This window comes from Poromitra crassiceps (assembly GCF_964638095.1).
Source record: "Poromitra crassiceps genome assembly, chromosome: 7".
NCBI lineage: Eukaryota > Metazoa > Chordata > Actinopteri > Beryciformes > Melamphaidae > Poromitra > Poromitra crassiceps.
The window spans coordinates 41,159,312-41,176,632 of NC_139628.1; the positions used below are offsets into that span (position 1 = coordinate 41,159,312).

The following is a 17,321-nucleotide window of genomic DNA, read 5'->3' on the forward strand; positions in this document are numbered from 1 at the left end:
GATTTTAAAGCACTCTAAGTAAAAAAGGGACTTGATATTTATCTTGACTGCTTGTATTTATTGATGAAAAAGTGGCCATGTGCAGTAATAATACAGAAAATTGAGGATTTGATACTTGGAGCTGCAATACTTTGAGCTGTATCGAGATGCATCATGGAATCGAATCGAATCGAGTCGTTGACAGATGAATCGTAATCGAATCGAATCGTGAGCCCAGTGAAGATTCACAGCCCTAGTGTATAATATTGTTTTTTCTGATTTTCCCCAATTTCTGCCTGCTGCCCCGGTCGCTGCTCCACCCCCTCTGCCGATCTGGGGAGAGCCATAGACTAGCATCATGCTTCCTCCAACACATGGGCAGTTGCCAACCGCTTCTTTTCACCTGACAGCAGGGAGCTTCACCGGCAGGACGTAGCACGTGGGAGGATCATGCTATTCCCACCAGTTCCCATCTGCGCCGAACAGGCGCCCCGACCGACCAGAGGAGGTGCTGGTGCAGCAACCAGGACCAGAATTGGCGTATAAGGGTACAATCTTGAGTCTTAGATTTGTTGCACAATGCTGATGCATTGGGATACATCTTGTTTACTTAGACTTTTGAATAGTGTACTGTAGCCTATGTATTACTTTAAATTGTATCAGATTATGTCTCACATTTACTGAGCAACAATGAATATTTCTAAGACATGTTTCCCAAAATCCTCAGTAAGGGGCACCCGCATTTCTCCCACTCAGTTCTATACCTCTCTGTGTCGGCTACTTCCTGACTAACAAGTGTCTGATATAAAGTTGACACTATAATTTCAAGTGCTTTATGTTGTGGTATGTCTGCAAATCTAGGTATATAAGATCTTATAAAGTTCTGAATCTGTATAATATTGAAAAAAATGTGAGAGTAGCTAACATGTTTTAAACAGCTAAACAGCCTAATGGCTATCTGCTTCAGGCTATCTCTACTTTGTCTGTGTCTTTTTCTGTTGTGCATGACTGACAACAGCATTAGCCAATCAGCGCCCGTGATTGGATTTTCAACCGGAGAAAACGCTTTGCACATGACGATGCCAGACCAAGAACAGCCACATCCACAACTGTGGAGTGGGCGTGGCTTCGAAGGAAAATGACAGTCAGAGAGATTTTGCTGTAAGCTTACCTCCTTTTGGCTGCATTTAGATGCGTGTCCCGCGTTGGGTCTGCAGTATGGGCTCCCTTTAGTTGTGTGTCCCGCGGTGCCTCTGCCGCCTTCCAGAAACATAGGATCCAGGCAGCTGGACTGGCCCTTTATACTGAAGGAGACACAAACACAGATAATGGACTATAGAAATTGCTTATTCCAGGCTCCGCCAATAGCAAGAAATGGTACTCTTCTGGTCTCCTAAATGGGCGTGGTCAGCTATCCCCTTGAAGTGTGGTGCTGACCTAGCAAGCTAACTTGAGCTGGAGATCGTGAGCTCCCAAAACTCCACACACACACCACACACATATAAACACGAGCCTGCCTTGTCAATCTAGTTCTCACTAAGATATCCACAGATTTTTTTTTAGCTGCTACAGGTACAAACTTCACATGTAGCTTTAGCTCATCGCAGTATTGTTTTAGCACCGCTATCGGAAAAATACGATAGGATACCCATCCGTAGTTGTGTGTCAGACTCACCAGGTCCTTCGTCTCCAGGTGATGCTGCTCATCATCACTGCTGATATGATTTCACACTGACTGCTGGAAGAAGAAACAGCAGTTATTCACACACAAAACAAGACTGTGAGCAAAATTGCATGCAAAGACAGGGTTTCCTTTAAAATATACAGCTGCTAGGGCTGGGCGATATGGACATCATCAAACTCAAATCAACTCTCAATAACTGTCAAACGAAATTAATGACTTCAAAACTGTTTACATTAGCCTACTGATTGTAGCCTCAACGCGGGTTGAAAATCAGAGTTTAAGTAGGGTTTTTCATGGATGACGTTTACTTGAAATTATTATTTGTTTACATTACTGTATTGGTAGGCTACTTTTGAAGTAAAGGATGTTTATTTCTGTTTGCTGTCGTAACTCACCTTGTGATTCTCCGAACTGGTGTTGAACGGTAAGGAGCAGCTAGCTAGTTAGCGTTAGCTAAGTCGTTTTTTCCTGTCGTGACCGGTCGTGACTCGTCGGAATCAGCACCTAGAACCAGAGACAGGCGATACTTGAACAGATCTACGGAGACAAGCTGCTCGTAACCTCAAAAAATACTACTTTTACTAGTCAATACTAATTTTCTTTAGCCAAACTAACGTCTCAGTCGACCCGTTAGCTTCAGCGGCTAACGCTAGCTAGGTGTGTACAGGTCAAACGTCAAAGGCAACTTCGCACGCAGCTGTAGAGCGAGGGCGGCCCCGCCCCCTAGCGAGGATTCATAGCGCATGTGTTTTTAATGTGATGATGTGTGCATATTGCATAATACCTTCACATTTAAGTGTCGTTAGCAACTTTAGCAGTTAGCGTTGCCCTGAAATGGCGACAGAAGTTAGGAAACGGGAAGCTGTGGTGAAGGTACAATTATTACAGGTAATAAGGTTATCGAAGCCGTGCATTTCTGTTGTTTGCTAAGTTGCTATTAAATAATGTTGACGTGAATTGCAGGAGCTACTTTCCAAAGCGTTAATTAAAGTTTGGCCCGTGACCGTCCAGTAGCGTTAAAGGATAGCGTGTTATAAACATTAACTACACAACGTGCAAACTCCAGACAGAAAGGACGTACCGGGGTTTGTATTATGGAATGTATATCTGTGTACATGTCAAAGAAAAGTACGTTTTCTCAGTTATGAATCTTCTGTGTTTGTTTACTACAGTCAGAATAGATATGGAGAACTGTCTGCATACGAACTGGAGCGACTGGAGGGGAAACATCAGAGCCAAGCCTTCCTGTCTTCCATCAACCAGGTAGGCAGGTAGGTAGACGTGGAGTATGGGATCATAATGATCAAGGTAAATGGTTTAATCCTCATATTTTAATCAAAGATGTATATATATGTTTGGCTCAATAAGTTTCATTTAGCCTCCACTACTTTGCATCCCTCCTCTACCTACCTCTTCACTTTCACCTTCTTTGAAATCACATGACCAAAGTGCTTTGGCAGTTTCACTTTACAGGAATATACCAGCATTAGTTGTTGTCTCATTAGTTATTGTCTCATACTGGACGTGTGTGTGTGTGTGTGTGTGTGTGTGTGTGTGTGTGTGTGTGTGTGTGTGTGTGTGTGTGTGTGTGTGCGTGCGCCAGTTTTTTGACATGTATGGCTCCCTAAGTTTCATTTAGCCTCCATTGCTTTGCATCCCTCCTCTGCCTCTTCACTCTCACCTCCTTTGAAATCACATGTATGCTTTTGTATCATAGGAAACAAAAGCGTAGTGCTTTTATGCTTTTGCCTGTGCTTATATGTTGTAGTACCAGTTGCAGTACCAGTACATGGTATCCACCAAGATACCATCACCATGGAATGAGATGTTTGGAGCGGGGGAGTCTGGTGCAGCGCACAGGTCGTAGACCTGGTGAGACGAGGGAGGAGCCCGGCCGGGTGGCAACCCAGAGCCCGGTCCCTCTACGTACCAGAGCCCTCCCCCTCCCCCGGTCCCGGCAGAGTAGTTCCGGAGCAGCAGATTGAGTGGCCCTGACCGCGTGACCACCTTCGACCCTTCCTGGAGGGCTGACCGTGGGTAGCTACTGGGACGTAAGTTGGGGCTTGGCCAGCCCCGGCTGGGTCACCTGGGCGAGGGTGTATGATGTTGCGAGACCCGAAACATCCTATGACCCCAGGGTACATCACTGAGGATACGTCCCAGTTATGCATCCATGCGATGTTTTTTTTCTTTATTAGTTAGCCTGGCTTAGCCAGTGACTCATAGGAATAGACTACGTGACAACCAGGAAAGACTAGTGACTACTGGAGAGTCAGTTGACAGCCGGAACAGGGACGGCACCCGGGTAGCAGTATGGGTTAGCTCCCCAGCCTGCGTCTTCCATGAGGAAGAAGCCCAACAACCCACGAGAGGCCTTTTAGGAGGGCCATTCAAGCTGCAAGTGGAGACTGCAGTGCCACCAAGTACTGGTACTGCATGGTATCCACCAAGATACCATCACCTCGGAATGAGATGTTTGGAGCGGGGGAGTCTGGTGCAGCACACAGGTCGTAGACCTGGTGAGATGAGGGAGGAGCCCGGCCGCGTGGCAACCCACAGAGCCCGGTCCCTCTACATACCAGAGCCCTCCCCCTCCCCCGGTCCCGGCAGAGTAGTTCCGGAGCAGCGGATTGAGTGGCCCTGACCGCGTGACCACCTTCGACCCTTCCTGGAGGGCTGATCGTGGGTAGCTACTGGGACGTAAGTTGGGGCTTGGCTGGGTCACCTGGGCGAGGGTGTATGATGTTGCGAGACCCGAAACATCCTATGACCCCAGGGTACATCACTGAGGATACGTCCCAGTTATGCATCCATGCAATGTTTTTTTTCTTTATTCATGTACTATTGCATGTTTATTCATGTTTTATATATAACATCAACCTGCCAGGGACTGCAGATGAAAATTAGTCTGTATGGCTAAATCTGGCACATTTACATGATGGACTCAGGTGCTCATGTTAATTAATGTGCATTGTCCCTTTTTTTAAATAAATAAAGATTCAAACATGACCAAAGTGCTTTGGCAGTTTCACTTTACAGGAATACCAGCATCATAGTCGTGGCCTCATGATCAACGTTGGAAAGACCAAGGTCATGAGGGTTAACACCAAGCAATAACCATCAAGGGACAACCTAGAAAATGTGTCTGAGTTTGTCTAGCTGGGAAGCAACATCAGCACAGATGATAAGGATGTGGAGCTGCGCATCAGCAAAACAAGATTCAACATTCAAGAGATTCAAGATTTTTATTGTCACTCCGTAGTACAAGTATCACGTGTGAAATTCTTGTGCTGTAGGCTCCGTTACAACATAGTGCAAAAAATAAAAGATATATAAATAAAAAACAAGAGGCAACAAGCAATAAAGCAGTAAGACACGCCACAGACAGTGGCGTATTCACTGCCCATAGTGCAAATGGCATGAACATACTTTAAACATAATTAAACATAATAACATTCTTCTTAAGACATGCCTTCAGAACACTCAGACCAATATGGGTTCCTTCCCAGCTCTCCAGAAACACAAAAATCTGATTTTTTAACTCAAATGTAAAAGCTGTACTACTCTATGGATGTGAAACTAGGAAAACTACAAAACCAATCATCAATCTTCAAAATAGGAAAATCTGGTCTGAGATTCTCAGGTCCCATGCTGAAGTCTAGTCAAATCTTATATAAATTAGTCAAGTTTGATTTGGACTTATGTGAGGACACACACACACACACACACACACAGGGCTCTCTTCGACGGTGATTATCTGCCACTTAAACAATGAAATTCAAACTAGCTGACCTTCTGTTGTTGCCTGGCAACATCCTGCTGATGATTAGCCAGGGATGTACAGTAGTGGACCTCTTTGAAAAGAGGCAGCGAGTTTACTCACCTATTTTCAGATCAACTGCATCAATCAATGAGGGGAAACAATTACCCACCTCTGGATTTACCACTACACCCCTGATGTCATAAGCCTTACGACAAAAAGAAAAAAGGGCCTTATTCTCTTCATCAATATAATTTTGGCATTGAAATACCAACTAGCTATATAATCTCTGTTTAATCTCTGCTTCTCTTTTGCCAAAATGAAATAATTTGCTGAAAATAATATCAAGGTGTCATAGCCGCATTGCAGGTTTTGCTGCAGCATCAACCAATAAAAAACATGCCTCCATATCAATGCAGGTGTGTGTAACCCCCCCGGCCGCCGCCCTCAGATTTGCTGAAAACTCTAGAATAGATGTAGTTCTCTTCTCTAATTTATTAAATATCACTAATAAATGGCTTACACATTTCTTCATTAAATTATATAGTTGTGCCATAAAGAGGCGTGGCATTCCCTGGCATCTCTCCTCAAATTAACTACTGATTGTATCCCAACAATCCCCATTGACATTAAACACTTCATTCATAATAACGGCTTTTGAGCAGAAGTAGCTATGTATCACTGTTCATTGGCTTTAGCAGTAACCTCAATGTTCGAGAAGCAAGCAATGTGACAATGGGTGGTCAGTCATTTAGCTACTTTCCCTCTTCTAGACCAGCCCAGTCCCATGGGGGTCCAGCAAAATCAAATAACACTGAACAGTTACATTTATTGACAGTGTTTTATTACGTTTCATGAATACGGATGATAAAATGTTTTTTTTTTAATTAACAAAAGAGGAAACTAGTAATGAAAATACCAATAAAGATTTAAAAAGTTCCAAAATGAATGCATTTGAACAGAGGAAGAAAAACACTTAAAAGTACAAACATTTTCATTAATGTTCGACTTGCATTAATTTAACTATTCATTCCATCTTGAGTGTCATATGTTCTTTATATTCATTATAGCTTTTTCCCCTCTTGCTTGATTAACACGTTCTTTTTTTAAGTAGTTTTTCATTGTTTCTATGTCCTTTGTTTTTGTTTGACAGTCTACTCTGTAAAGCACTTGAACACATTTGTATGAAATGTGCTTTATTGAAATCTGCTTAATAAAGTTATAACCGCACTTCAACAAGAATATTCATTAATAAGTGTTCCTAAATGGGGAAAAAAGTAGACAATAGGCCCTCTCCACATCATCCTGGTAACAGCTTCTACATTGAGAAACAGGTGCATCAACTTCCAGTTGCCAGCTCTGGCCTTCACTATGTCACTCCACAACCTGCCCAACATGAAGATCAAAGATTTGTTTCTGTTGACTCCTGATCTAAACTAGAGAAAGTTCTTCACCTGAAGTTTCCTCTTCCAGTATAGAGCTTTGACTTCAGTTTCTTCTGGCCTGATGTTATCTCACGACACACCTCCTTTGCATAATGTTATAACATCATGTATCTAATGCTAGAAAACATTACAATTTAGTTGCTTTTGCTGTCTTTGTTGGATTGATTTGTCAATAAGTCGCAAAAAGAAAAAGTTACACTGGTTTATCAATATGGAAGCTGTTACCATGACGACATGAAAAGGACAAATATTGTTTGACATCACACTCATCTGAAAGTAAATACAAACCCCACACAATCCTCCAGTTACTGGAATTATTAAACCCAAGACATAAAAATGATAATCAAATCTGTGTCAATGAGATTGGAATCAGTAATCCTATCACTTGTACATCCAGAACGGAAAGCTGTTCCACAGAAAATAGAGATTATTCAACATAATAAAGTAAAAATAACCTTTACGCTCTGTTCATTTCCAGGATGACTCCACATGAACTTAGAAAGCCCTCTAATATAGTGCATAATTTGTTGCCTATCGTCTGTCTATATTGCATGTCCTCATATTGTGTGACTTAGCACAGCTGTCCTCTAGGCTAATCTTCAACATTTATTCTACCCACTGTCTGATCCTCCCCGCCTCCTGCAGACAGTGGAGGTGCTCTGCGGCAGTTCAGATGCACCGGTGTCTCTTCAAAGAAGTTGAGTTAGTGAAGTTTTTCTTACACCGATCACAGCAGTATGGTTTCTCCCCAGTGTGGATACGCTGGTGTTGCTTGTACGCATGAGGATAATTGAAATTCTTCCCACATTGGTCACAGTGGTATGGTCTCTCTCCAGTGTGGATACGCTGGTGACCCTTAAATGTCCTTAAATCACTGAAACTCTTCCCACATTGGTCACACTTGTATCGTTTCTCTTCAGTGTGATGTTGTTGTATATGTGCTGTTAGATTACCTGACTGACTGAAAGATTTTCCACAATCCTGACAGGAGTAAGGTTTCTCCCCTGTATGAACTCGCTGATGAATCTCTAAATTTTGACGTGTTGTGAATGCTTTGTCACACTGCTGACAGGGGTAACCTTTCTCTCCTGTATGAATACGCTGGTGTCTATTTAGGTGATCTGACTGACTGAAAGATTTCCCACACTGCTGACAGGAGTAAGGTTTCTCCCCTGTATGAACTCTCTGATGAACCTCTAAGCTTTGACGTGTTATGAATGCTTTGCCACACTCCTGACAGGAGAAAGGTTTCTCTCCAGTGTGAATACGCTGATGTCCTCTTAGGTGAGATAACAGACCAAAAGATTTCCCACACTGCTGACAGGAGTAAGGTCTCTCGCCTGTATGAACTCTCTGATGATGAATGTCGAAGCTTTGACGTGTTGGGAATTCTTTGTCACAATGCTGACAGCTGTGACGTTTGAGTCTGTTGGTGTGTTTCTGTTTCATAAAGAAATATATAAAGAAAGAGATCAGGACAAAGAGGCAGGTTTAACACACCACTACCTACATCTTAACATTAAGTTATAAATAGACAGATTAATAGACTAATGCAGTGGTTCTCAGATTTTTTCATATGAAGGATCCCCAAACTGACAAAAATTAGACCACGGACCCACATTTGATAGGATTTTGTCACACGGACCCCCATATGATAATAAGATTGATACTTTTAGATGTTTTATTACAGAAAGTGTATAAAATCCATAACCAAAATAGTCATTGTGTTACTTCTGAATGGAATTATAGTGTAAAAAATAAATAATAATTTTTAAAGTATAAAATAAATTACCCCCCTTTTGGCTGGGGACCCCCTGGAACCCCCATTTGAGAACCACTGGACTAATGTAACCAACAGATTAACATCAATGTTACAGTGATGTTTTTTCTTCACCTTTTCGGAAGGATTCATCTTGCTTCCTTATTGCTGAACACCAAGTTCAACAGAGTTGTCCTAAATTGAGACAAAATGGCCAATGACGTTCCTCTCCTCTGCCAGATACTTATCTTCCTGCTAAAAAGAGACAAGACAAGGAGGGAACATGTAGAAAACAACAATAATAATAATTAACAAAAATAATACATAATAATAATGAACAGTGTTTCCGCTAGGATTTTTTTCAGCAGTGGTGGTGGGGTCCCGGAGGAAGGGGGGGGGGGAGGATTTATTATACATATAATGTACAACAGTGAAGTTCCCTTTAGATTTGGTTGTTTTCCTTTAATGGATATGTAATGTTATGTTACGCAAATATGCAAAATATAAAATTAGGCACATATTGGATGAGTAAATGAGGTTTCTCCATATTTTGCATAAAGCCAGAGAGTATGGAATACATAGGGAGAAGAGAACCGAATTTATCGAGTATGGAGTTGATTTAAATAATAATAATGATAATATTATTAATAATAATAATAATGATAACAACAACAATAATAATATAAAAACTGCTTTAATTTGTGCAGCACAGCCCTCCCACACAGCTTCACAGGGATCAATCCTGGGCCCTTTATTATTTTTAATTTATATTGATGATATGGCCATGACATGTACCAAACTCCTCCCAGTATTATTTGCGGACGATACAATCCATATAGCTTCACACGAAGACTTCAACACCTTAATCAGAACTGTCAACGAGGAACTATCTTCTGTTGCGGAATGGTTTCAATTGAACAAATTAACCCTCAATGTGAAAGAATGCAATTTCATGATCTTTTGTCATTTTAATAAATATTATCCTATAGAACTAGCTCAAATTTTTATCGATAATGCTGAAATTGAATTAGTTCAGCATACTAAATAAATTCATAGGGGTTATTATAGATAGCGGGTTGAAGTGGTCTCATCATATTGACCTTGTCTCAAAAAGATCTGCGAAAATGCTTGGCATATTGAGGAAGGTCTGTCCTTTAATTCACTCCTCAGCTCATTTAACCTTATATTATAGTTTTCTGTTCCCATTCATTAATTACTGTAACATTGTCTGGGCGGCAACTTATCCTACATATCTCAACAAATTATGCATCATACAGAAAAAATATCTAAGATTTATATCTCATTCTAATAGATACGCTCCTTCGGGAACCCCTCTTTAAAAAATATAATATATTACCCATTGACAAAGTGAATGTCTATCAAACATGCTTATTCTTACACAAGTTTATATATAGGAAACATGATCTTCCAGTCACCCTTCAGTATCTGTTCATTCCCACCATACATATCAAACAAGGCACAGCAACAACAATCTACTCTTACCGCGCACACGGACTTCAAGGCACCAATTCAACATTACTTTTAGAGGTCCTAAGCTTTGTGAATTAAGCCTACCGCTAAGATCAATGTCCTCTTATTCTGCTTTCAAAAAGCACCTGAAGAAACGTCTACTGTCCTCCTGATCCCTGTACTCATCCTTCTCTGACAGATTTTGACAACTTTTCTCTAACAGACTTTGTTTTCCTCTTGCCTTCATGTTTTTGCCTCAGATGCATATGACCTTGTTTTTGCTGCTTTGCTGATTTAACATGTAGTTTTTCTTTTTTTGTGTTTTTTTTGTTGAGTGTTTAGCCTGCATGTCACGAAATTGATATGGGTAGGTGTGGAACTTTGTACAAGCCTGCAAAAGCTTCGTTCCCACCTTGCACAGATTTGTACCTTAATTTGTGCTAAACAAATAAACTAAAACTAAACTAAACCTGTCACATATGGCATTCACAAACAAAAAGGAGTACAATTTGTTTGACAGACATGTGAATCTTTCTCTCACACATGCACCATTGAGTCTGACACACACACACACACGCACTCTCTCCCTCTCTCTGACACATACGAGATGAGATGACACCGGCGTCAGTCACGTTTTATGCCCCAAACTGACGTTTTGAAGTCCACCTGTTGTTTTCAATGGCCGAACACGCACTAGAGGCGTCATGAGACGCAAGACTGTCTGAACAAAGTGAGAATGCTGTGTGGCCAATGAGACCAGCATCACTGATGATGTCAGATTTATGACATCACTGATTATGTCATCAGTGGGGTTTATGACATCACTGATGATGTCACAGTGGGATTTATGACATCACAGATGATGTCACAGTGGGATTTATGACTTTATGACATCACGGATGATGACGCAGTGAGATTTATGACATCACAGTGGGACAGAGAAACAAACAGAGCCCCAGCTCCCATTTATATACCGATAATAATAATAATAATAATTAATAATAGTAATAATAATAATAATTTAATAAAATACGTTTTGGTCCGAGTGAAATGTTCTATGGTCTGTCCTGTTTCTAAATATAACTGAATCGTTTCGTTTGACTAAGGAAAACTATTTTTATTAGCATTTTACGAAATGTATATGGAAAAATAAATGGCGGATGAAATCTCTTGGTGCGCATGCTGAAGCAGAAAGTTACGTCGACTTTGGCTCTCTATTCCTACAATACCCAGAATACCCAGTAAGGGCAGAACTCCAGTCTGCATTTTGCTTCAATAGAGCTTTGTTTTACAAAACAGCTCGGTTAAACATTGTGAGTTTATTACTATAGATAACTATCAGGCGAGTAGATAGCAACTAGGACGCCGATTTAAACGAAGAAACAGATTAACTTAAGTGACAGTTCTAATGCTAGTTCAATGTTCAAGTTACCTGAAGCAGTCCCGAGGGCCTCGCGTGAGCTGCTTCTTGACCAGAGGAAGACAGGGGCTTTTCCCTGCTCGCCAGGGCCTCTATCTGCCAAGCGGGAGCTCCGCGGCACTACAACAACCGGAGGACACAGTAGTATGCTACTAGTAGCTTAGCATAACACATCTGAGCTAAGGCAGCACAGAGTTAGCACCATGGCACCACCGAGAATCGGGGAGAAACCGAACCCCGCTCGCTGTAAAGGGCTAGGCTGCTTACAGCGTTTAACCCGGACTGCTATCCAGGACTAGAGTCGGATAAGCCAAGAAATACGTCTTTTCTGCTTTTCTCTCCTTGTTGTTGGCTACGTTGCGAAACTTGCGACGACTGTGACCTCCGCCTCCAGGTCGCGAACTTCCGCGAGCTGAAAACTTCCGGTGCGACCCCCCCCCCCCCCCCCCCCCCCTTCAGAATAGAGCGTAATCTGAATCAAACGCCCTTTGTATCAAAACGATGGTCCGACCACCACAGCTTCTCTGTCACAAATAGCTTTTAGGCAACTTCTCCTCCTGGACTCATGGCTCTTCTCTGTTCAAGGAAAATGCATTCTCCAGGATGAACACCAGATGTCAGTGTTTGATCATATTAAACTTCGAACCACTGTATGGTGTATCCGTTCAGTATTTTATAACATTTGTGGTGCAGAAAATGTCAAGATATTCCAGAGCTTTTCCTTTCCTTTCCAGAAAACAGCTTCAAACCAATGTATTCACCTGTACAAAATTTCAAATGCAGTTATAATATAGGCAGCACATACTCAGCCTATTTACTGTGGACTTGTATTAGAGAGGGAGGAGTCATAGTATTACTGTAACCAAGCAATCAACATACTACATATACTATGGACGATGCACAGCGCACCCAAACAGCAGAGAGAGAGAGAGAGATTTCCTCTTCTCCCTTAACGGTCAATCAGGGAAATTGACGGTTATGTTGTTGCTGCTTCATCGGGGGCCCTGATATCACAGCCAGTCTCCTCCGTCACTACTGCGTCAGCACCGATGAACTCAGCGTTTACTGTAGGGAGGGAGAGACAGAGGGGGGAGGGGAAACGGGGTGTTGCCGCCTCAGAGACACACATCGCATCGCAGAGTGAGCATCCTCCTCTCCAACCTCAGAGTCAGAGGAGCTGCTTTTTGAATTAGTGAAGTCGTACACAAACCTGTACATTATTCAACATTATCAAAGCCGACATAATTGCGGATATACCTCGACATCAAGAGAGCGAGTTGCCGTCGTTCGAGAGGAGAAGAGAGACATCCTGAGAAGAGCGTTTCAGCACCTTGGACAGTGACCATGGCTCCTATGGTGGCGGACGGGGCGCAGCTCGGTAAGTCAAAACACCGCCACTTAAACCAGTGTGTGTGGGTGTGTGGAGGAGGTGGTTGGTGGTTGACTTGTTGGCTTGTTACTGCCCTTAATTAACGCTTTAATACCCGTTAACGTTACCCATTAGCCTACTCGCTTCTCCTCCCAAAGGTATTCTCAGGCTACTTTACGCATTAAGGTAGCACTAAAAACACGAATTCGTCATGTTGGTTTTCCCATTACAACCTCCAAAACTATGGGTTGCCTCCTGTTTTGCCTGCACAAATAATGACAATAAAGTTTCACCATATGAATGGGCAAGGAACCAAATATCGTTGATATTCACCGTGTGTCTCTCTGTCATCCTTTTACTGCATATAATCAAAGTATGCCATTTGGGAATACTGCCACCTGGTAGGCTACACTTCAGTTTTGTATAGCTATTACAGACCTTGAAATAGCAATAGACCTTTTTCACTGCAGCCATTTTGACATGTCATAGCAGGGGTAAACAGGTGTAATTAATCACAATAATGATGGTTCCATTCCATTTAGGTGATCCAGTGCCAAGGCCATTGTATAGACCCTTTTCACAGCAACCTCTTTGAGGTAAAGCAGGAATAAACACAACTAAGCATAACCAATACCAATGATGGTTCCATTCCATTTAGGTGTTCCAGACTGGTGCTGGTGTAACGAATGACTGTGAGTCCCGAGTAGTAGCGAGTACGTTTGTTAAACTCACTCCCCAGTATGAAGGCCCGTTAACCAGCTCTGCCAAGAGGTTAGACTTAGCGCATGCACTTTTGAAGCGGGAGGTTGGCAGATCGAATCCCACTCCCCCTAAGCCTTTAACATTGCTGCCAGTGCTGTCAACACAACGCAGATTGCATTGGTGCTGTGACCCAGATGCCCAGTGGGTGTGGAGTGAGTTTAGGGGGGTGAGCGTAACGAATGAATGTGGATCCTTGTGAGTCCAGAGTGGTAGCAAGTAAGTTGGTTAAACTCACTCCCCAGTCTAAAGGCCTGTTAACCAGCTCCGTTCTTGGCATAGGGGGTAGCGTGCATGCTTTGGAAGCGGGAGGTCGGTGGTTAGAATCCCGCTCCACCCATGGGCAAGCCCTTAACATTGCTTGCTGCCAGTGCTGTCAACACAATGCAGGCTACACTGGGGCCCTCATTCATGTTATTGGTTACATCTGTGTTTACCCTACTTTTACACTCAAAATGGCTGCTGTGAAAAGGCCCTATTTGTGTGTAACGGCGTTGTGTTGGTGGTACTTGCAGCAACCCATGTTAAGGGCTTTCCCAGGGGTGGATACGAACCGCCGACCTTCGGCTTGGGAGTCAGACACCCTAACCACTTCACCAAGAGACCTAGCTCCCTTGGCGGAGCTGATTAACGTGCCTTTATACTGGGGGAGTGAGTTTAACCAATCCACTCGCTACCACACTGGACTCACGAGGAATCCACGCTGATTCACTTCGGTTACATGTGCATGTTGGCTCATTGGGAAAAAGGGCACTGGCATGAAACCACCATTGATGTTATTAATTACACCCTGTGTTTACCCTGCTATGACACGTCAAAATGATTGCTGTGAAAAAGGTCTGACCTATTTCTTACACTACTCATTTCTGGGGAAAGCAGTAGTAGCCTACTGTGTTACCTGCTGTTGTTAAATAGTATTAGTGGCTCCTAGTCCACAGTGGTAAAGGCTGGGAAGCACCTGTTTCTTTTCTTTCTTTCTTTCAGCTGTCTCAGCGCCTCCCACAGCCACAGCCATCTGTCTGTTGTTGTTGTTGCCACATAGAAAACCAATCCAGCCAGGATGCTAGACTGAAATATTAATGGGAAGGGGAAATGAAAAGAAATGTAGATTACAAGCACTGGGGAATAACTGTAGGTGAATTATTTTCTCTCCAAGTGCTCTCAATATAATTATGAAAGGCAGTCCCTTAAAAAAAAAGAACTACAATCATATTATAGGCCTAAGAGGGATGCTATAAAATTATCACAGCAAAACTATATCCTTAAAGGAAATGCAGGAATAAACAAACCATTAGTGTGATTAGGTCATTATGAACACTAATGAACACAGACACACCAGTGCCTATAGGAATATTATAGGAAAATGAAAAATATTTTTTGTTTGGTCCAGACATAGCACTTCCAGCACTACAGTCTCTCAGGCAACAATGGTATTATGTGAGATCCCCCCCCCCCCCTTAATAATGTTGTAGCAGTGCTGACCTCTAGTCTGTGAATTGGTAAATATGAATTGGTTTTCCCTGGATGAAAGCGATTTGGTAGGCAGGGACATTGTCACTTTGTCACAAGAGTGATGCCCTGCTGTGTGCAAGTATATATCAGATTGGCAATTAGGCCTTGCCCTCTTTCAACAGGGCGAGGCTTGTGTTTTCTCCCTAAAAGGGGGCGGGAACATGTGCCTCCTACAAAATGACGTATTGCCGATCTGATGTATTCTCTCCCTCTCTCGTTCTCATTCTCTCTCTCTCTCTCTCTCTCTCTCTGCATGGGTGTGAACCTGCTTGCTTTTCCACTGGGTGATCGTCTTAACTGCAGGAAATTGCCTGTTTCCTTTGGTAAAATAGACCTCTGGCTGCTTGAAAAGGGCTGCCTAATTGGTGTGGAGTCCCAGTGAACCACCCCTTATGCAATCCTAAAATAAATACATCTCAGAAAGGTATGGAGCTAATATTACAGCAATAAGGCCTATGAGAGAAGAAATACCATCAATTAGAATGAGGTCACTTAACTCAAAGTGATTTGTTGATTGGTTGATTCCTTATAATAGTATTCACCTCATGTTCCAACACAGGGGTCAGCCAGTTACCTACTATTGTGTTTACACGTCCTGTGACAGTACAGTACTAGTGAGCAGGTAAAACAGACGGTGTTTTGAACAGGAAGTCATAACAAAACTGGGTCAAGTGGGCAGGGCTACATAAGGTGAATAGGAAGGAATATCACAAAGAGAATAAAGGTTAACTAGGAGTTGGAAATTGAGTGATATGAGAAAAGAGACCAGTATGTAAACACAAATAAATAAATAAACCCTACTCCCTTATTTATTTATTTATTTATTTATTTATTTATTTATCATTTTTTCTTCTTTTTTATTTTTTATATATATATTTTTTTACAAAGGATTGTAAGGAAAAATGTGAATAAATAAACTGCTCACCATCTCCCTTTGTGAGTTTGAACAAATCCCCCACTGGTGTAGTAGGATGAATATATTCCAGCATAATGTGAGCACATCACAATTTGCTAGGCTGATAGTCTCATTTCATGATATCTAAGCCCTTTTCATATTTGGATTTCGCTGACGATACATTCAATGTGTAGCTTACAGCACTTCCACTGAAATGATTTCCAGTGCAGAGTATTAACATAGTGAGACACTAAAACTTTCCATTGAAAATAATACTAAATACATTTTGTGGGCCCACCCTATACTGCATAATGCTAAGGGATACAATGTTGAACTGAATACCAGACAAAATTGCTTAACCCATAATAACGTGTTTGGCTATTCTGTATAAGCCAGGATGACGATCTTTCCTTGTCATCACCTGGCTGAAGTAATAGCATAACAGATTATAAAGAATAAAAAAAGTCTCTGACCTGTTTATATGTAGGTCTGTCTGAATATCATTGGCCTGACACTGATGATGATCATAACTAGAAACAGAGTGCGCTCTGCCTTACTGTGCCTCGTCCTCTTCCTCCTTCCCCTCCTCCTCCTCAGTGCTCATTTCTGCTGTACCTCGTTAGTTTCTGCTGCTCACATACACAGCTCACATACAGCTCACATACACAGCTCACATACACAGCTCACATACACAGCTCACATACACAGCTCGGCGGCTGTGCCACCTCGCCCGCAGCCTACCATGCCTCGTGTTCTTCCCCCTTCCACTCCTCCTCCTCTTCGCTCATTTCTGCCGTACCTCGTTCCTTGGTTTCCCCCTCGAGGTCTCGCCCGGCCTCGCCCGCTACACGGGCTCACATACGCAGCTTGCTCAGCTGGCCTGCGCTTCACACAGGCACAGTTGAGCAATTGTGCGCCACACCGTGCCACGCTACCATGCCACGCTACCATGCCACGCTACCATGCCACGCCGCCACGCCAACCCCCTCTCCGATTATAGGTGTGAGATGGCGCTTAAAATAAAATTAAAAAATAAAAATCCCGGGCTTTGTTATTAGTATATTAAGCAGCACCATGGAATCCCTTCATATGCTATGCTTCTGAGTTCAACTATTTTCATACAGCTGCCGTGAAGAACTCAACCAAGCATCACTCGTAAACAAGATGCAATTTGTCCCAAACAGTTGTACTTCACTGATGCATTATTTCAATTTGAGAATGATTGAAAACATAGCAGCCGTTTGCTGTTGACAGCCATGTTTAGAATAT

The 17,321-nt window shown here is 42.4% G+C and overlaps 1 protein-coding gene and 1 long non-coding RNA gene across 2 annotated transcripts in view; one reads left to right on the plus strand and one right to left on the minus strand.

The window, feature by feature from the left end:
- Positions 1-6,305: 6,305 nt before the first annotated feature.
- LOC310779967 lies at positions 6,306-11,888 on the minus strand. The gene is made up of 3 exons (XR_014552884.1): positions 11,530-11,888; positions 8,763-8,882; positions 6,306-8,308 (listed from the first exon to the last, which is right to left on the minus strand). It is a non-coding gene; the product is annotated as an uncharacterized lncRNA (long non-coding RNA).
- A 942-nt stretch (positions 11,889-12,830) lies between these two features.
- The window catches only part of syt4 (synaptotagmin IV), a gene marked incomplete at its 3' end in the record, with an annotated part of 15,221 nt that continues 10,730 nt past the window's right edge, over positions 12,831-17,321 (plus strand). The window contains exon 1 of the mRNA XM_083640490.1: positions 12,831-12,895. Coding sequence (XP_083496616.1) covers positions 12,862-12,895 — 34 coding nt within the window. The 5' untranslated portion in view covers positions 12,831-12,861. The remainder of the gene's footprint in view (positions 12,896-17,321) is intronic.